The sequence below is a fragment of the Phalacrocorax carbo genome, chromosome 1, assembly GCF_963921805.1.
Source record: "Phalacrocorax carbo chromosome 1, bPhaCar2.1, whole genome shotgun sequence".
Classification (NCBI taxonomy): Eukaryota; Metazoa; Chordata; class Aves; order Suliformes; family Phalacrocoracidae; genus Phalacrocorax; species Phalacrocorax carbo.
Window position 1 is genome coordinate 58,235,692 of NC_087513.1, and position 23,524 is coordinate 58,259,215.

Genomic DNA, 23,524 nt, shown 5'->3' on the forward strand with positions numbered 1-23,524 from the left:
GGCGCGCTGCCCCGCCTCAGCCACTAGCACGGGCGGAGGGGAGGGTTTGAATGACAGGATGCTTGGTGGGCGGGAAAAGACGAGAGAACCAATAACAACTTCGACTAGCATTGATGAGCAGAGCCCCCAGCCAACTGAACTGGTCGGTCTGTCGCCCACCCCCCCATCCCCCCCACCCTCTGAAGGAGGCGGGGCTCCCGGTTGCTAGGGCCGCGCTGTTGCTAGGGCCGCGGCTGCCGCCACCGCGGCCTCCAGGCCCGCTGCCGCCGCCTTCCCCGGGCCGGGGCGATGGTGAAGCTCGCTGCCAAATGCATCCTGGCAGGTGAGTCTGGCCCGCCCGGTCCCACCCGCTCCGCCGGCGGTAGGGGCCTAGAGCGGTGCTCCGTGGGATGGAGCGAGGCCAGCAGCCGGGCGGCGCTGGGAGGCGCGGGTCCCCTCAGCGACGAGAGAGCCCCGGGCGGGCGGTGGCCAGGGAGGACCCCGCCGCTTCTCTCGGCCCTTCGTCCAGGGGTCGCCCCGACAGAGAAGAGGTGGGGGAAGGGGTGACAGGAGAGGGCTGGGGACTGCGGCTCCCTCGATACGGGACCGGTGGGAGCCTCCTTTGCTGTTGCCTGCCCCGTGTGGAGAATCAGGAGCTGTGTTCGGGGAGGGTGTGAAGCATGGTCGGACCGGCTGAAAGGCAAGGGCGGGAGAGGGGGGAGAGAGAGAGAAAGAGAGAGAAAGAAAAAAGAAAAGGAAGGGAAGGGAAAAGAAAGGAAAAGGGAAAAATAGAAGAAAAGAAAAGAGAAGAGATTTCTACAGTGTGGAAAGGTCGGCTGACGATGGGAAAAGTGTGAAGGGAGCAGGGTAGACAGCTAAATCCTGCCTCTTGTGGGAGGCTCCCTTTTTGCTGGAGGAAAAATTCCTGTCAGAAATTGGGATGATTCTGAGAGTGTGATAGAAAGGTAGAGCCTTAGCAAAGAGTAGGACAACGAAACATGTGCACTTCACAGAGACGTCTTTTACCCCAAGCTAACTGGAGGTTACCCTGAAGTGAGGTAAAGAGACAGGTTTGTTAGGATGGATTGTGGAGGCATTGGAGGTAAGTACAGCTGACTGTGAACACTGCGGGAAGAAAACTTTTTCTTTTGGTTTCCTCCTCACTCTACACTGAAGCTCTGTGTAGTCTCAGCGAGAAGCACAAATCCATAAAACCTGTGTGTGCAGACAACTCCCAGGTTTAGCTCTTTGTTCCAAACCTTTTTTCTTTCATCCAGAATAAAATGTTTGCCTTTTTTTAACCTCAGAAGCAGCTAACCATCAAGTCACACAAAGCCAGATGTGATCTTTGGCAAATGCAAAAGAATTCATCTCCCTCATGCCTCTGTTCATAGTTACTGTGGACAGCACCAGTATCTTCCCTGCCTTCTAGCTTTGAAACTTACATGTTATTTCCAGTTTGGAAGTTTCCAGCTCCCAATACATAGGCTTTGCCGTTTTGTCATTTGTTTTGTTGTTTAGTGTTACCAAAGGCCAATTCCATGGCCTTTTTAAATTCACAGAGGTTTTCTTTGGATGACCCAGTTGTATGCTTAATCCTAATTGGGTCTGGGGCTGCCTTTTCAATTCTGTTCACAAAACAAACAACAGGAAGGTCCTGTCCCATACATAGTGTTCCAGTAGTGCTACAGTAATATTCATGTATTATTAAAAATAATAAATTAGTGAAACAGACTAGGCAAAATAATTTCCCTCTTGCAGAAGAGACCAGTATAGTAAGAGAGACATAAAAAATTAGTAACCACAACAACCTAAAGGGAACAAGAAAATGCAATTACATAGGTAGGAGCAAAATCATTGGAGATGGAGCAGGGAACTCTTGTGTACCTAAGGAAATGGTTATGAAGAGTGGCTCACAGTATTGGGAGCTGCACCAAGGTCAAAGAGAACAACACAGGGAAAAGAGCTTTTATTAGCAAAAGAGAGGCTATTAACTTGACAACAGAAAGTGATTTCTGTGTTATCTCAAGGCTAATTTACAGACACACAGTAAAAGACTGTTGTTTGAGCTTACTATGGAGATACTACGAAAAGGTTTGCATTGTAGAAAGACAGTTGGCGGTAGCAGGCATTTTAGAGACACACTACAGATTCTGGCAGAATAACAAATACGGATGGGATAAATACTGTGGGCTGCAATACTGGCACATGAGACCAAAGTAAATTAAAAGGGCAAGGAAACTTATTTTGAGAAAATGTAGTGATGTAATGGGTTAAGGGGATGGCAAAGAATAAGAAAAGGGAAAGAGCAAGTGGGGCTGTCAAATGGAAGAAAGGCAACACATTAGTTAAGAATTTGCACTGGATTATGGCTACTGCAGTTTAGAGCAATGTATGCTTCTCTATCTCATTTTACAAAGGCAGATCTAATTGTCTATTGAAATATAGAATAGCTTCCACTCAGAACGGAGTGTTGTCTTCAGCACAAGCTTGAACTGATCACGGAACAAACAAGCTGACTTACCAGATTTTCCTGTCTAAATATTATGAGCCCAACTCAGCTCAAAGTAAGCAAGCAAGCATGCTAAAAAATGTTTAAACAAGAACTACATTTGGTTAATGCATCCAGAAGGGATTGTCACTATCCAAAACACCCTTCCTCGTCTATAATATTATGTGAGCAGATAGCTGTACCAATTTCCTTCAAAACACCATCTAGGAAGCTGTAATAGGGTCAAAATATACCCCTTTCTGGGTTTATTTATTAACAACATAGCATAAAAGACTTGTATTCCAGGCTTGGCTGCCTGGAAAGTGTTCCTTTAAGGGTAAAGCTAGAGCCACTGGAGTGTTTAATTCCTGGTTCCTGTCCTTTGAACTATCCAGGCTACTGAGACAGCGTGTGAAGAGAGGATAAGCCCTTTGGGAATATTAATTTTTTGTTTTGCAAGGATTATGATATTTTTCATAGAGTGATATGAGCATATGTGAATTCTGCAGTTTTCTGCCATTGCTTTGGATCTTAAAGAGTTTTGTAACAGCAGGCCAAAGCAGGCAGCTGCCAGGTTTGCCCAAAGTGTTGTGCCTAGCCATACCAGAAAGCCTTGGCTCTACAAGCGCAAAAACTAAAGCCCCTTGGTTTTCCTTCCTTGTAGGGATGAATCAGCAGGCTCTTTCTCTCCAGCCAAGTGACATTTGCTGCTGTTATGCCCAGGATGCAACTAATGAGCCACCAGCAGCATTGAGTCAGCAAGAGTTGCTCTTAGCAGGCTCAGCAAGAAGAGTTCATCGAGGAATGTTACCAGCTTAAGCAGCTTTGTAATATATACATGACCTGCCTCTTCCCTAAACCCAGTACATAACAAGGATTTGAATCTGGGGAAATGGTTAATCTAAGGAGAGGAAACAGCCTCCCGTGCAGCCCAGTCTCCCTTATGGCATTGTGTTTTTCTCTACATGACAACATATCTGGGAAATTTTCATTCTTATCTAAAGGCTATAGGGTAGGCATGAATTTTAGTACAAACAGAAGTTCCACCTTGGTCTGGGGGCTCTTTACTGTCATTCATAGAGCAGAAATCTGATGTCAGCACCAGTATGCATAATGGCAATATTTATTTCCTCATGTGGGTATTACCTTTTAGACTGTTTTGTGCTTCTCATGACAGTTATCATGCCTGCATTCAGAGTTACAGCATCCAGGTTCTTATGGTGTGTGATAGTAACAGAACTGAGGGAAAATAAGATCCTCTAAGATGAAACAAAAATCTTTCATGTTTTCGGTTTTGCAGGAGATCCAGCTGTGGGGAAGAGCGCTTTAGCCCAGATGTTCAGCAATGATGGGGCTCATTTCCAGAAAAACTACACACTGGTAAGCATATGACAGGCTCAAACTGCTATCCAACATTTTTCTAAGTTGCATGAGAAAACAAAGTCTAGAACAAAATAAATAATATGATTTGATGGGGTCTTATAGGGTTTTCTTTCTCTTACAACCTAGATCCTGAAGGGAAACCATTTAGTATTCTGTAAGTCTTTACATTATGTGGGTGCTGGTTTTGAAACTTAATGCAGAGTAATGTAGTTAACTTTATAATTTTCCTGCTGTACCAATGTTTTCACAAGCTTTTGTGGTGTTAAAGAGCTTCCCCCTTTAGGGAGTGCTCTATGAAAAAGCATTGCTGAAGGAGAAAGCTTTTAATTCCAAATATTAAATGTGCGTGTGGACAGTGCGCTTATCACTATGCAAACATGAAGATGTGCTGCATAGCCCCAAGATAATTATAATCTACAGAAACTGTTCCCAGATGAAGAGGATACAGTTTGCAGTCTTTCAGTGTGAGAATCAATGGTGATGACTAATCAGAAGAAGGATAAAAATAAAAGTAAATATAAGTAAAGTAAAAAAAGGAAAATATGAGTGTGGAAAAAAACCCCACTGAAATATGTTTATTCATTGAAATAAAGATGGAAACCAGAAGTTAAGGATAGAAATAGAACAAACAAGCTACAAAGCAGAATGAGATAAAAGGTGGAAGAGGCACAAATAACCTCAGTCCCATATGTTAGCTGATCACATGGTGGGTGCAGACTGTTCTAAGGCATGCTTTAGAGCAGCAATGTGTCAGTGAACGTAGCCCTGCAGATTTCAGCTAGTACCCTTAGTTGTATATAAGCAAATCTCTGGATGTTGGTTCTTCTCTGTCTTTTTCCTCCATCAGAGCAAATCCACGTGGCTTTGACATGCAGGTGGGAGTGTGTTACCAAAGCTATGAGGAGTCCCCAGCTGTCTGTGTTTGATGGGATTGTAATGATTCACAAGAATTGCCTCAGTCCAATGCATAGTTGGTATGCAGTCGGACAGGCTCTTAAAAACTATTCCGATCCTTGTTTTCCTGATTTTTCTTGACAGACGACAGGCGTAGAACTGTTGGTGAAGGCTGTATCAGTTCCAGAGACAAGTGATAGTGTGGTGAGTTTTTCTGTGACATGAATTGGGTCAGAAAAAGACATCCAGAGCCCAAACCTCACAGTCTCATTCTGGTGGGAGATCACTCTGCATGTTTATAAGGCTGTTAAGCTGCATGAAGGAAATGAGACTGATAACGTACAATTGCTGATACTCCAGGCTTAGTATAATCTTAAAAATATAAGTTTTACATTCTTGTATCCAACATGGCATCTTAAACCAAAGCTGTTGTCAGCTTTGTTAGGATTCTGGTTTGTCCTTTAGGGCACTTAGGTTTAGTTCATGTTTCCTAGAACTACAGAAGCTGGAACTTATCTGTTATTTTTCCTTAATGCCCTATACTCCCACTAGTGGAATGTGGGCCTCGTGTATAATTTTGTATAAATAGCGCAGGTTACTGTCCTGCTCCACATATTGTGTTTGCAGTACAGATGGAAACCAGACTTGAGACCTTGGAGGTAACCCTTTTATTGGTTGTACATGAAAAATAGCTATTTCTTTTCTCATGCTATCTGAACTGAAGAATTGTCAGTCCAGGGAACTTGTCCCTTAGGGTCATGATGCTGCTGTACTCAACAAAATGCAGGAGTTACAAGTTCCAGTATTTACTTTCAAAACCTTTCCCTGCACTGCGTTTTCCTGGCAAGAGCCTTCTTTCTGCTTTTGCTTTCAGGAATTCTTCATTTTTGACTCTGCAGGAAAAGATCTATTTTCTGAAATGCTGGAGAAACTGGTAAGTCTTATGTAACAGTCCTCCTCTTCCAAAGAAGTGCTTTTGCTTTGAAGATCTGAACTCCCCAGTCTGGCAGATGTAGCAAACTTTGTATTTAGTGTAAATGGGAGCAATTACCTCAGTTGCCAATGCATCCTGTTCTCCCTCTCTAAAACTTGTAAAGGTACTAGAAGACATACTTTCCAGAGGAAGGAAGGCAGAGTGTCATTCAGTTTTCTTACAAAAGAAATAGAGAGATTTAACTGAGAATCAGTGTGTCCTGTTGGTTAAAGTTATTTTTATTTCTCAGAAAAGCATCTATTTTGCTGCTACTCCAACAGTGGGGTTTTTTGATGTTATAGTGATGTGTTTGATCCAACAGGACTCACTGTTGTCCTTGAGCATAATACTGCCCTTGATATTTTTCCTTCATGCGTTTGTGTCCTTACTTGTACAGGTCTCCATTGTGTTATCTCATTTTGATATGTAGGATCAATTAATTGTTGTGAGGTTTCATAAGATGGCTAAGTCAACCTACTGGTTCATCGCCCTACAAGGGGCAATTCCACTTTTGCCCTTGCACTAGGTCTCGTTTGCAAGGGACCCCTCTACAAGCTGGATCAGCTTCTCAAACTGGAAGAAAACCTTTCTCCTTTTCTCTCTAGGATTAATTTTGAGCTGATTCAGCATGAAGAATCGGCTTCCCTAGGGATCAGATGAGTGCCAGAGCCTATACAAGTAAAGGAGCAGGACTGTGCAGACAGGAATGGGGAAAGAGAGCAAGACCACCTCTCCCAGTGCCAGCTATCCATTTAGTTGGCTCAACTGACACGTGAAACCTCAGCCAGGGCATAGGATTCCTCTACGTTAGGCTTATTGTTTTTGTCTTAGCATCTGTGTTTGCCATGTTTACAGACTGGCTGTTGACGACATCAGCTTCATTAGAGCTGACAATGTTCCTTTCTTGCTGTGCAGTGGGAGCAACCCAATGTCCTGTGCCTTGTGTACGATGTCACTAATGAGCAGTCTTTCAACAACTGTGCCAACTGGTTGGAGAAGCTGAGGGCTCAAGGAGTTGGAATGCACATCCCAGGTAAGAAATGGGTGAGATTCTTGTTCTCTGCTCCCCTCTTGTATGACAGCAATTGTTCCCACTGAGATGTGGCATAGAGCATTCATTTTAAGCCAGGGGCAGATATGGCTTCCTCCAACTCATTTGCTTTTATCACAAAGCAGATAAGGCATGAATTCCTTTGTGGATTCTTTTCCAGGGAGTTGTAGACTGTTCTCCATGCCTCCAACTTTTTCAGCTGCTTCTACAAATGCTCCAGCATTTATTGTTAAGAAGTCAGCATTTCTGAGTTGTTTTTCCTTTGTTTTATGGTTTGTTTGTTTTTTTCTGTAGGTGTCTTAGTGGGGAATAAAACAGACCTGGTTGGTCGTCGAGTTGTGGAGCAGAAACAAGCACAGGAGTGGGCTGAGAAGCATGGCCTGGAATACTGTGAGATGTCAGTGGTGAGTTTCTGCTCCTTTCACCATCTGTGGAAGTGAGTGTTTGTAAAGTTATCTTCTCTTGCAGGTAAAGAAAGATAATTGACGGGGTTCTTCCACCTGTTTGTCATCTAACTCACCCTCAGTTTTAATCTGTCTTTTGTGAAACAGTTAGAGCAGAAGCAGTCAAATGCTTATTCCATCTTTCATTCACTACTTTCTTATTTCTTTACAGAAGGAGATGAAAAATTTTGAGGCCCCTTTCCACATCCTGGCAAAGTCATTCCACCAACTGTACAAAGAGAAAGTGGAAACTTTTCACTCACTAGCTTGAGGGCTGTGAGTGGCTTGACTTATCCTCTAAGCTTCTTCTAGTGCCCAGAATCCTGCAGGATGGAATACAGAGAGAAGAAAAAAGACGAGCTATTTGCTTCTTCATGGTCATCTCCTGGTAATTCAAAATAAACTAGAAATAAGCAAGTGGAAATGCACTCTTCTGAAGTTGCTACCTCAGCATTCCTTTCATGTCCTCTAACTTGGTTCTCTGCTCACTGAAAGTCTGCTAGGTTGGAGGAGGCGGGGAGTAAAAAGGGAAGGCAGAATGGAAATTACCAGCTCTTTGCTTTGATATTGTCTTGTCTCTTCTCTGAATAGACTTCCTGCTGCTACAAGCAAGGATATAGAGGTTTGGAGAAGGAGAGAGGAAATGCTTTTTTAACTTAAGCAACCCAGCCTTGATACATATGTTGCAGGGCAGGACTGATTTGGCCCTGCCACTTGAAAAGCATTTTCAGTAGGAGGCCTACACCCTAAAATCAACACACGGAGACTGAGATACCACAGAATCACAGAATCACAGGTTGGAAAGGACCTCAGGGATCATCTATTCCAACCTTTCTAGGAAGAGCACAGTCTAGACAAGATTGCCCAGCACCCTGTCCAGCCGAATCTTAAAAGTGTCCAATGTGGCCGAGTCAACCACTTCCCTGGGGAGATTATTCCAATGGTTGACCGTCCTCACTGTGAAAAATTTCCCTCTCATGTCCAATAGGAATCTTCCCAAGAGCAATTTGTGTCCATTCCTCCTTGTCCTCTCCATGTGACTCCTTGTAAAAAGGGAGTCTCCATCTTCTTTGTAGTTACCCCTTAAGTACTGGTACATGGTGATGAGATCACCTCTAAGCCACCTTTTCTCAAGGCTGCACTATCCCAGTTCTCCCAGCCTATCCCCGCATGGCAGGCTTCCCAGTCCTTTGATCATCGTGGTAGCCCTTCTCTGGACCCCTTCCAGCCTGTCCACATCTTTTTTTGTGTATAGCGGGGACCAGAAGTGTACCCCATACTCCAGGTGTGGCCTGACAAGCGCTGAGTAGAGTGGAATAATTATTTCTTTATATCTGCTGGTGATGCCCTTTTTGATGCAACCCAGCCTCTTGTTGGCCTGCTTGGCCGCAGCAGCACACTGTTTGCTCATGTTGAGCTTCCTGTCCCCCAGGACCCCCGGGTCCCTTTCCACAGAGCTGCTTTCCAGCCAGGTGGATCCCAGTCTGTGCTGCACTCCCAGATTATGTTTTCCCAGGTGCAAGACCTTACACTTGTCCTTGTTGAACTTCATAAGGTTCTTGTTGGCCCATTCTTCCAGCCTATCCCCTATATGTGGGGACCGAACTGGATTTAGGTGTGTTTCTGGGAGTGCACAGAGTTTGAGGACTGTTTAAGCAGTGTTAACCTTATCATTAGTAGGACTGATATGCTGATGACTAATATGTGGTTCTGACTTCTAGAATCTGGTTCTTTTCTTCAATGTCACTCACTTTCACTGCCTGGTAGGAACTGTCTTGCATCTGTACTGCTGTCACTTGGTAACGCAGTGCCCTCTGCTGGTCCCAGGTCACAAGATATCTCGAGAAGCTACATCTCCTGAAGTGAGCAGGACTTCCTACAGGCACATCCAAATTGGCTTATCTGCAAAATGGGGTCAGATAGCAAGAATACCTCTTTTATTCTAGGGATGAGACCAACATTTTAAACAAGCTATCCTTCCTTCTTCATGCATTTGTCATCTTATGTGTTTTTGTGTAATTTTTCTTTTTGTCAGCTGAACTTGGCAATACCATGTTCTCATTAGGTTGAGTTCTTAATACCTTGCTAGAATCAGAATCCTTCTTGTTAAACTTTCCCTGCTGTCCTTGGATTTCAGATTAAAGGCCACGATTCTGATGTCACTAGTGGAAATGGGGCTCAGGAAATGGAAAGAATACCTGGCTAAGTTACTCTGACTCAGCCATGTCTGGCTGAAGGTTTCATACCAGAAAAAGTAAAAGCCTAGAGAGAACTGCTCTTTTGTGTGGAGTACTGATGTTGCGTGTGTGAGAGTCTATTTTCTTACGCAGTATATGAAAGCGTCCATGGTAAGGTATTGCCTGGTAACTGAGCCTAACACCAAGGGATTCAAAACCGTAACCTTTCTTTTCCCCCAGATTATGTTAGCCTCTCTTGGGCAAGGGAAGCTGAATTTTGTAGAGAGTAAGCACCAAGTGATTTTTTCAGGCAGGCTTTTCAGGAATCTGTGTTTCAAGGCTTTTATATATGCATTTGATAACCATTTTTACGCGCAATGCTAGGGAAAGTACATTGGATTGAACATAAGAAATATGGCTGCAGATGATGTAGCTGAGTTTATGAAGCACTTCAAGAATCAGGAGAAGCAGTTGGGCTCGTTTCACTGGCAACAGTGGGTTGATGCTGGGAATTAGCTAGGGAGCATGAATACCACTAGCTAGAGAGGTTAAGTAGGATCTTACCCCACAAGAAAAGAACATGAATAGGTTCTTTTGCTAGAAGCCACCTCAAAAAAATGACAGAACCAACTGGGAAAGCTCTTGCTTCCCCCAAAGAAGGACGGTCTCCTCCATGGCCTTAGGGTAACTAGAAGACTCACCCTTTTTTGAACTGGATTAGCACTACTGGCATTTTTATCTTACATGGGTTGTCTTGTTTATTAATTCTTGGGGGGCATCTGTTGATTTACATGGGCTGAGTGGAGTCTTGCCTGCAGGTGCTAGTACCCCTGACTTTTAAGAATAGAAGTTATTTTGGATGATGTGCTGATCTAGTTAAAGAACTAAAGAAGGTTTGTTTTGATTTGGTAGCTCATTTCATCCTGGTTCTATTGATGGTGTGATTTCAACACAAGACAGATATTTTTTCATATTGAAAATAGCGTGCCAGGTGTGTATGCCACCTGTGACGTGTACAGGGGGGATGAATGCCTTGGGAATGGGTGATAAAGTGAATTCTATGCAATCTTTAACCAGGGAGTTCGATCTCTCTGCACCAGAAGGACCTCCTGTAACTTCAAATAAACAGTCTAAATGCACCAGTAAGATGAAGATTGGTGAATGCTGTTTTATTAAATGAATGCAAAAGCTGGAGGATCTCATTAAGGGAATGCTTGCAGTGGTGATTTGTGATTTATAGGGAAGCTGCTTTTGAGAGGTTAGTGAAGAAAAATGCATCACATGCAGGGAAAGATATATTGCCTGAGAGAGGAAATGTATGATCTAATTAGCTAGCAGTAGGGATTCACCCACTGCCCCTTTCCCTCTTTCCACAGGCCATGACTAGAATTAGAAAAGAGGTTGTGTCTAAAGCATGTTGCCCAACTTGCTTTTTACAGGACTATTTTGAGCACTAACATGGACACAATTTAATGTCCATCAAAATGGTATGTTTGACAATAACCATCTCAGTCCTTCCGAATGCATTTTAAAAGCATAATATATTGTCCTTCCTGGCTAATATGCTATATAATACCAGCATGATGCAAGTGATGTTCTTGCTATTTTCCTAGCTTATTTGTGACCTTGGTTGTAGAGGCTAGTAGTGAAGGGTGGGTAGAGAACATGGGAGCCGGATTTGGGAGGGCTGGGGAAAATAATTTTGTGTCTGTGTGAAGGAGTTTAGGGTAGTGAGTAGGTGAGCTGGACAAGCAGGATGAGAAAGAGTCTGAAGCCATTATTAAGTTTCTCTTACTGTGTTCAGTAACTGTTGTGGTCACATCTGTAGGGTGAGGATGCATGTTTGCTGCTTACAGCCTTAGCATCACTCAAAATCACAGACGCTGGAGAACAGTGGGAAGAAGGCAGAAAGCCTGTCTGCTGACCAGGAAGCTTGTTGTCTTCTTACAGCTCCCCTACTTCGTCCAGCTGTGCAGTGCTGCAGGTGCTCAGCATGGATGTTTACAACCCAGAAGAGACCTAGCTCAACCATTACTGAAATTTCAAAAGAAGGGGGAGGAAACAAACAGGCCTTTAACTGTTTTTAAGAGATACATAGTCCTTCTTTTTCCTGCTTGCTTGTTTGATTAAGCAAAAAACATTCTTTCCTCCTTGGGGTCCCTCCTTACCTTTCCTTTGGTCCTCATGATTCTGCTGCACAGAATCTCTGTTATATTTGTGCCCTGCTTTAGTTAGCTTGGTATATCAGCAGCTGATTTTTTTTATCCTTCTAATTTCTGCATTATCTATTCCCAAGGCTGCAAGACATTTCTTCTTAGAGAGATTAATAGACGAAAGAAAACAAAAGTGGAATTTTTAGTCAAATTGTCTTGGAAGAAAGAACCCTAAGAAGCTGACTGACATTCTGAAATTTTACTGGAAATTCGTTTGTGTAAAGTTGTCATATTAAAGATGCTTTAATGGTTTTGTTTTGTCTTGCCAGACATATTCTACTGTGGAGGGAAATGCAGGATGTAAAATTCCAGAAAGATCAGGTTTTATTGTGGGAGTTAATAGGAGTTTCAAAGCTGATCATACTGTGATAAGATCTGTTCAGTCTTAACAATGGAGTGGTCACTGCTGTTCATAATAAAGCATTAAAAATACTGAAATGGGGCTGACAGAACTGTTTCTTCTAGAGATTTGTTCATTTTAGAGACTTAAAACTTAAGAAAGGACATCTTTCAGAAAACTGATCAGATAAATGGCACCATTTGGACCAGGGTTATTTCTGATATAACTTCAGTGACTTAAAGGGCTGGATTTAGTCTTTTATGCCAATTGACTCCCCTGGGTAAGCTTCATTTCTTTACCCGTTATATGTCTTGGACCGATCTGACCTGATAGCAAAAGACACATGATGTTGTTGAAAATGAAATACTGCCTTGGGGCAGAAGGATAAACTGTGTGCCTCCTGAGGTCCTCCCAGCAATGCTTTCTATAATTCTATTAGATTAAGTGGGGAAAGAAGTAGCATGGAAAGCACAAAACAGGCTAAGTCATAAACTAGCAATTAAACTGGGAGCTGGGCTGGGCTACAGCAGAAAACGTACAATCTATCCCAATTAAGAGCTGTATCTCAAGAGAAACCAGGAGCCTGACGCAGGTGCTGACAGCAGGGAAAACACTGCATTTCTGTTCTGTAGACAGCAACTGCTTTCTGCTGGTGCCTACACAGATCCGTGGGGGTCCGTACCCTGCTCAAGCCTGTGCTCTGCTTTTAATAATTACTCTATCTGTGAAATTCAGGTGGCAACTGCTTGCAGTTGTTGTCTCATCTGCCTGTATACAGCCAGCAGTATGATGGCAGATCATCTGCTAGTAGCAGGAAGACATTCGTATTCTTGACACCATCCACGATGGGACCCCTCTCTCCCCATGCATCCTCAGTCCTTCTTTTCTTATCTCATATCTGCTTCTTGATGGAGAATATCTACCTCTGCTGGTTCTTAGCAAGTAATTTTTACATCTTGCAGCTGGTACTCCATGCAAGCTGGGGCTATGGGACTTCTAGGACCTTCTGCAGCTGAGGGGAGTCTGAGCAGGAGCTCTCCAAGAGCCATGTTGGCCCCCGTGATGTCCCTCTTAGCCTAAAGGCACATCATCTCTCTGCTTCTCGCATCCTATTTCTTCCTCCTGCTGTCATCTTGCCTTGAGAACAATGTCTTCTGTGCCAGTTGCCCTTGGCTCTGTTGACCTGGAACAACAATGCTTGGGGGAGGGAGAAATAAGAGAGCTACTCGATCTCTGGTCTTCTTAAGGCTCTTCAGGTGTTGTGACTCCCTGTCGAAGTCACCTGAGAGATGGGGATGTTGCTCAGTCTAGAGTGTAATTTCCTGGCAGGAGACCCTCAGCTGAGTCCTGGCAGCCTCGTCTTGGCTCTTCAGAGCTTGCCGCAGTGTAACTTTCACAGACGCTGGCTGTTCTCATTCTGACTTGGAGTTTTGTTTGGGGTTTTTTTTTTGACTCCTTGGGGGTCTTTCTCTCATTCTTCTGTCACAGCTTCACGTATTTCTTCCCCTAGAGCTGTTTGTCAAGAGAAGCCTGGAATTGCTCTCTTTCCTGGTCTTTGAGATCAAATCCAAATCTGGCAATGTTTAAAAGGGAAATGTGACAGACCCTACATGTCAAGCTGGGGTCAGGGATGGGGTCAGTTTGATGAGTTTCCCTCCAGCCAGATATGCATCAATTGGAGAAATGTGGAGCCTGTAATCTTTCTGCACAAGTACTGGAAAAATACACAATATGAGGGCTTCAAGTTAGGGAGTGTGAGCAGAAAGGTATAAAGGCAGAAAGGATCGGCTGCTGTGTCCCTAACAGGGCAAATGCAGGAGCGGTAGGAGAACAGGAATATGTAGGAAAGAGTGGGGTCTATATCCCTTCATGAAGAGCCCAAAGGATTTGCTGAGGCAGAGTGGGAGGGTGGGAATTAGGGGTGGGAAGACCTAAGGCTTTTCCTGGCTTGTAGAATGATGTATGGAAATAAAGTGGGAGGAAAAGTAATTTTTGCATGAGCCATTAAGGCAAAATGAGGATACAGGGTAGAGCTGAATGACACTGCAGGTGGGAGGGCAGGTGGTAAGAATAAAAAACTGAACAGAGATTTTCAGGGCCAAGATCTTGGGGTCAAGATCAGGTTGGGGAATTCAGAGTTATGATGGGGCCTCCACTACCTCTCTGGGCAACCCGTTCCAGTGCTTCGCCACCCTCATTGTAAAAAATTTCTTCCTTATATCCTGTCTAAATCTACACTCCTTTAGTTTAAAACCATCACCCCTTGTCGTGTCACAACGGGCCTTGCTAAAAAGATTGTCTCCATCTTTCCTATAGTCCCCCTTTAAGAACTGAAAGGCCGCAATAAGGTCTCCCGGCAGACTTCTCTTCTCCAGGCTGAACAACCCCAACTCACTGAGCCTGTCCTCGTAGGCAGGACAAGGCAGGATGAGTTAAAGTCTGCATGGCAGGGTTGACGCTGGGATTTGATAGGACAATAGCGAGAATCCAGAATGGTAAGCCTAGGGAGTGGTGTGGGGATATAAGGACAGCAAGCTGTGATGCTGTGAGGAGCAGTGGCTCGAGACAGCATATCCAGGTGAGACCAGAAAAAAATAGAGTAGGTAAGCTAAGGATATTCTCAGACTATCAGGGTGGGAGAGTGTGAAGAGATGTTGGAAATTCAAATTGAGTACAGTTCTTCCAAGGGGATTTCTGAGTGGAGGGAAATAGACGCCTACAATTGTTACCCACACATCTTTGCATCATTTAAAACACAAATTAGTTCCAGCACTGTCTCTGTTTTCTTTTGGCAGAAAGTGGGGTGATCTGTTCGCTTAAACCCTTTTTTTTTTTTTTGGGGGGGGGTGGGGTGGGGGAAAAGGAACAACACATAAACTTATGCCTAACTGTGCTGCAGCATCCTGAATACGTTATGTTCATCCACTCAGGGAATGGAGAGAGAACCTGGACCTCACCCGACCAAGCAGAAGTGCCCACTACAGCTTGAGCATAGACAACTCACAAAAAAAACTTCAGGATCAGTTCGTACAGCAGAAGACCTCCCCAGAATATCAATATTTAACGTCAAAAAAACAGAAAAATGCAATGTGTGAGGTCAATGTAAAGCAGAAAGAAATCACTGTGTTCGTGAGTAAAATTACCTACAATAAAAAATGCTTTCAGCTCTGCATGGGAGGAATCTCTTTTCTGTGTTGGTTTCCCTTCTCTGCTTTTGCTAATTTATTTTTATTCCTGTGAAGTGTCACTTTTTCTTAGTCTAACAGTTGTGCGTGGCCATTGTGTGCTATTTCTAGGACTTTGTTTTTGTGATATTGGCTGGCTTTTAGTTTGGGGACTGTGAAATGGGAAGTTTTGAAATTCAGGTTGCAGTTAAGCATCAGGCATAAAATCAGCTTGTAAGGAGAGCAGAACGGAGTATCAAGGAAAGATGCCTTACAGGGTTAAGCTAATGCCTTTCAGTGCTATTGTCAGCAGAGAGAGATCAGGCTGCAATGGATGTGAAAATGTTAGATGGGGAAGGAGCGCTGGTGGGTTTGGAAATGGGTAACAAGCGTGGGTTTCTTGTAACTGGGGTGAATGCAGAGGAAAGGATGCTGCGAGTGTCTGGATGCAGATGTCTGGGGAGGTAGCGGAGGAGGTAAAGGAGCATTCTTGGACAATGTCATGAAGCTGGGTAAGGGCAGGAGGACAGTCCTGGTATGAGCAAAAGCAGAGGCATGCAGACTCTGTCCTCTGGTTTCTGCACCTACGAGACCTGGGGATATTTCCCTGAAGTGGACTAAGTCATTGCTCCTGATGGCCCTCCCAGCTAAGACTGCCAGTAGGATGGCTTTCCCTCTTCACCAAGACAGAAGTGACCACTGGATGCCATCTCGGTACCCAGCCTCTATGTTGTCCCTGCACATGGAGGTCTTGTAGCTATACGTCCCCACAATTCTGCTACACCTCCTGTGCTAACAGCCCTTGCCATCACCTTAAAAGTGCTTAGATCCCACCATGTACTTTTCTTTATGGGGTTATAAGCTGCTGTCAGGAAAAAAACACTGGTCTTTCTATCCACTACCACCCCTCCTACCCCTCTCCTCTCCATCTGGTACTAGGGTAGAGCTTGTGCCTAGTTCAGCTGGCTAGTTCTGGCACGAAACTGGACTGGTACAGGAGCAAGAGAGCTGTGCCCATGTTGCATGTGTGTTTCTGTGCGGGTGAGGGGCATCTGAGGCAGGCACCCTTTCCTCTTTTTATCAGACTGCGCTCATTTATTACACCATCTGTTTTCCCAGTGCTGGAGATGATGCTGGGGATATGTGACTTGGGGCACTCAGGCAGAAACTGGCCTGCACAAGGCCAGCCATGTGTTTGCCTCCTAGCAATGCAGCGGTCAGCAGCAAATTCTTTGCTGCCGCCTCCTCTCAGTATGGGAGAGAGCAAGCGTGGGCCTGGGTGTGTAGGAGACACAAAGAGATGAAATGTGTGAAGGGGGGGAAGAAGGGGAAGGGGAGGGAGATGGGCTGGGGTACATGTGTGTCAGCTGGAGAGAACTGTGGGAAGGAGGGACAGACAGACAGATGGGCAGAGTGGGGAGGGGAAGGAAAGAGGAGTGGATTGTAGGGAGGGAAAGACAGAAGAACGGGGCGGGGGGAGACAAAGAAATGGACTGGTGGGGGGAGGCAAAGAAATGGACTGGCTGGGGGACAGCGAGAGAAAGGCTGTGAAGGAAGGAAAGACAGGCAGATTTGGCAGGTGTGTGGTGTGGAGATAGATGGATTGTCTCTGGGAGAGAGATGTGTGTCAGCTAGGCACTACAGTAATAGGTAAGTGGATAACTACAGAGATGGAGATAAAGAGGATGTGTGGGGGGGATGTGTTTATGTAGGCCTGTGTAAGGGAGAGCTCAATGAATGACAGTGAGGAAGAAGAGTCATAGGGAAAGAGAGGGATAAAGCAGAGGAACAGCAGAGCAAGGCTAGAGATGAACCGTGGGGAATAGAGATGCAGGGGAAGGCAAGGCAGCCCTTGGAGTGCAAGTAAGAACTGGGATCAGGCAGCAGGGAGGAAGGGGATTCATTTGAGAAGAAGAGAGGCTAACAGCACTCGTATTTGAGGCTGGGGTTTTCTTACTGGGACCTGAGAGAGGATGCAGGGCAGAGATCGGAGCACAATTCCCCGTACTAAGGAGAAGCATGTATGCAGGGCTCACTGTCAGGGCACAGAGAGGCCCAGTGGACCTGGGCGTGTGAATGCCACTGTGCTAACGCAGAGTGTTTCCTGACTGCTGAACTGCACTGTGTACCTGAGCATTTGCAACCTGTGGACTGCCTGTTTCCAGCCTACCTGCTTGACTGCTAGAGGCTGTTTAAGGTGGCAGCTGAGGCATTTATTTATCCTTTTCTTCCCCCTCCTCTTTTTCCTCACAGTGTACTCTCAATGGAAAAGGAGATGTGAACAAGCAGCGCCCAAATTCACAGGCACCTTCTTAATTCTTCCACTTCATGCCAGAGACACCACCTTGCTTTGCTGCCTCACTTGATCTCCTCCCTTCTTTGACCATTTATTTTTGCTTCTGTCCTTTCCTGTGTCTTTTTTCATCTCCTTCTTTATCTTTTCCTTCAACTTTCTGTCACTTTAATTTTTTACTCTTCCTTCTAACTCCATCCCCCTTTTTCTGTTGAGTTCTAAACTCCTAGTTTACATGCCTTCTCTTGCTGCAGCTTATTCCTTCTGGCTGCCCTGTTTCTTTTCTTCTGCTCCTTTTTATCTCTTCCTGATTCCTCCATCTCCTTCTGTCTGTGCCTGTCTGCCTGCTTTCTCTCACTCACTGTCTGTCTCTCTTGAACTGGGTTGTGAATTCTGTTGGCATCAGAGCGGGACAAACTGTAAAACTGAGGTTCCCGGAGGGCCAGGTTGTGATCATTTTATTTTTACAATGTCCTTGGATGTGTAAAGGTGTTTGTTTGAGGGGGAGGAGCAGTGCATGTGCTCCATGTGGGAGAAGAGAGAGGAGCGCAGGCCAGAACGAATGAAGCTTATAACTAATATAGGTCAGTTGCAGAGAAGAGTCCCAATGGTCTGTGAAACAAAGAAGTGGTTTGTCGTTTCAGGCTGGCTACTGGAAAGGTGGCAACTGAATAGTTTTATCTAAAAGATGCACGCAAACTGGAAAAATGTCCTGTCAGAGAAGGCAGTAGTGGTGAGCATGGGAGGAGGACCAGCTCTGTGCGGGGGACTGCACATCTCCCATCCGCCCCTTTAACCCAGGCAATAACCAGCATGAGTTTCCCTTTTCCTGCCTCTGAGCTGTCTTCCCCCATGCATGGTCCTGTGTCCCTGATATTAAGGAGGGAGTATGGCTGAGCCATGCTTCCTCGTGCTCCCTGCCAGACTTGCTCGCTGTGTCACAGTGGACAACAATAGAGCAAACAAATGAGAGACACACAAAGGAGAACCATAACCCAACATCTTTGGAAGATGGGCTGGAGTGTTTGGCCAGCCTCTGCTTGGGGCTGTGCTGCCAAGGAGACCCACATGGCAAGCGGAGAGGCATCACCGAGGCCCTGAGCCTGGTCTAGTGGAGCTGGATGAGGCAAGTGCACTGCTGGGAATTGCTTTGCCCTGCAGTAGACGCCTCACTTCCACGTGCCACAGTATGAGTAAACTCTGCTTTCAGACCATTCCCAGAAACTTTTGCAAGTGGTCAGTAGCTGCAGTGAATGACTGAAAGTGGCAAATCCCAATGAGCCCAGCATTTATTTGGCCTTGGGACCTCTGATTTACTTTCTATTAAGAATTTTGTGTTATATGAGGTCAAAGTTAATCTGCTAAGATGACATTTAGACATCAAAACAGACATCCAGATTTTTAGAGGTATTTGGAGCCTCTACATCTCTGCAAAATCAATGTGAGATGCTGCATGCTCAGCACAACTGAAAATCAGGACAGTTCTTCGATGTCTAAACGTGGAGTTAGAAGCCTAAATAGATGTATGTGTTCTGCTTTCTTTTTAAAATAGGCCTCTATTCTCAAGGCAGAGAATATCACCTCTCTACGATTTCTATCCATGGTATACTCTTCTGTGCATCACCATAATGCTCCAGTCTAGCATCTGACTGGCTTAATCTGATGTGTTTAACCTACTTCCTCTATAGGAAATTCACATTGGGGATCCTAAACCATTACAATGGTAATGTAAAACCAAATCCTAGGGATTCATATAATGGCTCTGTGGACACAATACACCAGCTGACTTTTTCTGAAACAGTGTCTAAAGCACATGTACTTCTCATGGATGCCTCCCTGACTATGTGGGACTATGGAAATAAGCCCTTCTCGCATTAAAATCAGTAGCCTGTTATTGACAGTGGTGGGACATGGTGATTTTGAGTTTTCTAAAATTGCCCTCTCACTTAGCCCCTGAGTAGGTTTTGGGATAGATGCTTCTCTTGCTTTGTCCCTCTGAATAGTTAGAGGGACTAAATGACTTAACCCAGAGACTAACCATTGCTTTTGTTTTGCTTACCGTGTTCCTTGAAGAGTCTTTTTTAACCCTGATTTATTAGGGAGCATCAGAAAAATTAGAAGTTCAATATTCCTCCTTAAACTATTTGACAGAAGAAGGCCTAAAGAAGACATAAGTGCTTATAGCTGGCTTGCAGAAGGGTTACCTGTGTCAGCACCATCAGACCTAAGAGAGAAAGTCTGCCCCATTCAGGAAGCCCCAGTGTTACCTCTGTGGCTGCTGAAGACCAGATGGCAAAAGCTCATGTTTGGGCTGGATTGTGGCTTTAAATAATGATACTGAATAGATGAGGCTGCACAGGATCCTCTTCTTTGTCCCCATCTGTGCCCTTCAAACTGGAAGAAAGCCTGATATCACAGAATATCGATCAGTGTCAACGTGAAACATCCTTCTGCAGGCCTCACCTTTCCCTCAGCGTTTATGATTGTGCTGCTGCTTCCAGGAAGATTCTGAAAACCTTCAGTTCAGAAAAAAAACCAAGGCCTTTCTTTTCCTTTCCTTATTCTTTGCAATTCTCTGATTACTGCTATGTTTACATTAAAACAGCCTTTTTTTCTTCTTTAATAACCAAACCACAATCTCTACACATTTCCTCACTGGAGTTTCGTAAACCTGTTTGTCAAGACATCATGACTTTTATAACTCATGGATTCTGAAGTTGACGAGGAGATACCATCCCTTCCATGAGAGGCAGATCAGGAGTGAGAGTCTGTTCTAGTTACAGTCAAGATAGAGGCTTTATTGGGAGCAAGACAGTTACTTGTGCCCATATTTCATGCACAATGGGCAGCGAGACCCATTGCTTCTCTGATCTGTTCTGGAGACCCTTTCCCTGTGCTTTGACCTTAGAGAAGATTCCAATTACAAAACCTGTTCTACAACCTTTTCACCAACTTTTTGTTTCCTGGAAAATGCTCCCAGGTTTGCATGTATATGGTTGTTGATGGGAACTATCTGTGCCTGTTTTTGGATATGAATGGGAAGAAAAAAGATTTCCATGAAGGATCTGGGGATGCAGAAAAGGAGAAGGAATGGCTGTATGCTTGTTAATAAGTGGAGCTCAAAGTGGATTTCTATGGTATATGGTTTATGAAGGAGTAAGGATGGGTAGAGGCATGTATTTATTTATATATAGGATGGTCCAGTGTGAAAGTAGCCTGGGATTATAGATCAAGTGCAGAAGAATGTGTGCTCTAGAGTGGAAAAGCATGAGGGGCAGCATCTGGGTGGCGGGGATAGTGTCTCTAGTTTAACATAGTTATGCAAATATATGAAGATAAACATGCTGGTGGGGTGGGGAACGTGCTCATAACTGATTGTCTCTGCTAGTCTTATTCAGTAAGTTTATAGCTATATGTATACATACACCCTCACTGAGGATACTTTACCAAATACTGGAATTCAGGCTAGAGTGACTCGTTAGCAGCCTGCCCTCTGTTAGAGCTAATGGGTTGCAGGCATTGATTTTTTTTTCTATTTCTATTGATTAGGAGGCTGCTGTACATACAAATCTCAGCACAGCATGGAAAGAGGAAGAGAGGCAAAACAGTTCACATCCCAGCAATTCATCATGGTGGAACATTCATCCTGGGAATCCCAGTCTTTTCCCACCATCTCTTTCAAGTAAAGAAGGAAGCCTTTCCCTTTATGAAGATATCAACCCACAGGGCTCATGAGCTGACACTTCTTTTTCTCTACCATCTTCAAGCAGCAAACATTTCAACGGTTACCATTCAATGGAAGAAAAGGTTGCATGAGAAAAGGGAGTCTTGCATGGAAAGCAGAGGAGTTCTAGCTTCAAGACTCAATCTGGAACAGATTTCTTGGGTACCCATGGGTACCCAACTCATTTATAACAGCACCCAGATCCCACTAAAATCAGTGCAAATATTTTTGCTCTGGTGGGCTTTGTGGTTATGTTCTGAATTTTTCAGTGCCTCAGTGCCTCCACAAACTAGTGAATGTTTCTTTGTAAGAGTGATATGAGGCTAAATGAATTGTTTGCACAACATTTAGCTTGGAAGAGGATATAGGTCAGAAACTGAGGGAGTTAATTATTGCAGCCTTATAACCTCATACCTGGTCCCTGCCAGAGTTCTACTCCTGTCTAACACAGGAATTTTTAATGCACTCTCAGGGCAGGACCACCACCACTTTTGCATGGAAACCTACTCCTTTTAATTGCTAGACCTCTGTACCCTCTATGGCCCTTCTTTCTTTCTTCCTTCCTTTCTGGTCACAGTGTTACACTAGAGATGAATTTCCGGTAGTATTGGGATATTTGATGTTTAAACTGCCTTTTGTGTTGATACTCAAGTTATATGAACCTGAAGATAAGAACAGAGGACCACTGAGGCTTTTCGCATCTGTATTTAACTCCCTATATCTATCTCCATCTCCACGCCCATCTCTATCTCCATCACCTCCACCTGTGATTCTCTGGCAAAACCACAAATCTTCTTTCCCCCATTTCCTAGTTTGTTAAATTGGCCTAAGAAAACCACCAACATGCAGATGTGATGTGAAGAATGTGTCTTAAGTGCTTCAGGATCCTCAGCTTTGGATGCCAGTGATGGCTGCTCTGATCACCTCTGCTTGTCTAACCATAGAGATATGTGAGTTTTTTCAACTTTCTCCAGTGACATCTCTTAAATATTAATTCTCTTTCTGCATCATATCTCACTTCTACTTTCTCTGCCCCATTGGCTTCCAGTTCTATAATCATCACCCTAACCCCAATTAATTTTTCCTAACATCTCCTCTGCTGGTGCATCTGTCTATTAACACCTCTGCTCTGCCTGCAAATACAGCTGCATCAACTCCATCTCTTTTACGTCTCATTACAGCAGCTCCTTCTGAGCTGGCCTCCCCAGGATGGAGATTCCTACATACCAGTTTTCATATACTATCGCTGTCTCATTTTGCCCTATGTGCTGGAAAGCTCCACTGCACCACTCAAGGCACAGATACTCTATTCAGTTCCGTTACCATCCCATGGAGTTGCTTCCGACTTCGTGCCCTTCATCTCCCTTCCTGCATCTTTCTTGTGCCCCTTTTTTTCCTACAGCACTGCCCCTTCTCTCCACAAATAGCAGCACTCTTGGTTTGCCATTGGAAGCAGACTTCCTGCAGCTCCCTGTCTCATCAGCTTCTCATTTCAAGTAATTTAAAATGTAATTTAAAATCTCTCTATTTCCTCCAGACTATTAATTTCTCTCTCCTTACTCTTCTATAGATGTCATTCTGTGTTGCGCTATTCAGTAAGATGCAACTGTTGTAAAAATCTGCCACAGTGTTTTTATTCTGTATTCTTGTTTTGTATTATCATTTTTAATGATTCTTTGTTGGAAAGACGAAATCTCAGCACAGCATCTAGCCACAGCACAAACAGTCACACAGGACATTCTGGCATTTGCATTGCCTTTGTTCCATTCTTCTCCTGTGGCATTTAGAACTGTAGAGGGATTATTGCAAATGGTCTAAGAGTATAGAAGTAGGGTAGCAGGAAGAGAATTATTTCTGGAAATTGGGAAGTGTGAGGCAGGAAGCCGTGTTTAGTCCTGATGCTGAGAAGTACTGGGTCCTCATAGGTCTCAGCCAGAGATTAAAGAACTCACCACCCTGCAGACCTGGCCTTCTTACACTGGCAGTTTCTTTGGGGAGAACATGCCCCTCTCCTGGTGCTGTAGTCACTTGAAACCAAACTTGTCAAAGCTGTAGAAAAATGTAATAAAGGCGACAGTTCTGGATTGGTTTGAGGGTCTCTGTTTTGACCCAGCTGCTGCTTCATCTTCTCTATCGGAATGGATTTGTTAAATGTAAAGAAGTAACCCTGGCATTTCAGCAGTATTTTTCTTGTTATAGATGAAATCTGTAATTTCTCACAGTGTTGGGGTCCCCTGTGAGCCCAAATCATAACATCTACACTGACTGCTTGCTCACCGTACCAGTATAGTCTCACTAGACTCAGATACCAACAAAAGCAAGCTCCTCAACCCAGAGACAACCCCTGTCTATGCAGTCCTGCATACCCCCAACCCAAAGCAGCACTACCATTTGTAGCA

The 23,524-nt window shown here is 44.3% G+C and overlaps 1 protein-coding gene across 4 annotated transcripts; it reads left to right on the plus strand.

Moving 5' to 3' along the window:
- Positions 1-188: 188 nt before the first annotated feature.
- Positions 189-23,208, plus strand: IFT27 (intraflagellar transport 27). Of its 4 annotated transcripts, XR_010373461.1 has the most exons (9): positions 190-322; positions 3,771-3,850; positions 4,892-4,951; positions 5,622-5,681; positions 6,636-6,753; positions 7,066-7,175; positions 7,387-7,602; positions 14,875-15,073; positions 20,951-23,208. XR_010373461.1 is itself a non-coding variant. In XM_064455355.1 (7 exons), the coding sequence occupies exons 1-7, from the start codon at positions 289-291 to the stop codon at positions 7,483-7,485; spliced, it is 561 nt and encodes a 186-aa protein (XP_064311425.1). In that variant the 5' UTR covers positions 190-288; the 3' UTR covers positions 7,486-12,042. The 4 variants fall into 4 exon arrangements, 2 of the variants coding, with proteins under 2 accessions (XP_064311442.1, XP_064311425.1); XR_010373456.1 differs by lacking the exon at positions 20,951-23,208 and having other exon boundaries at positions 14,875-15,109; XM_064455355.1 differs by lacking the exons at positions 14,875-15,073; positions 20,951-23,208 and having other exon boundaries at positions 7,387-12,042.
- Positions 23,209-23,524: the final 316 nt, after the last annotated feature.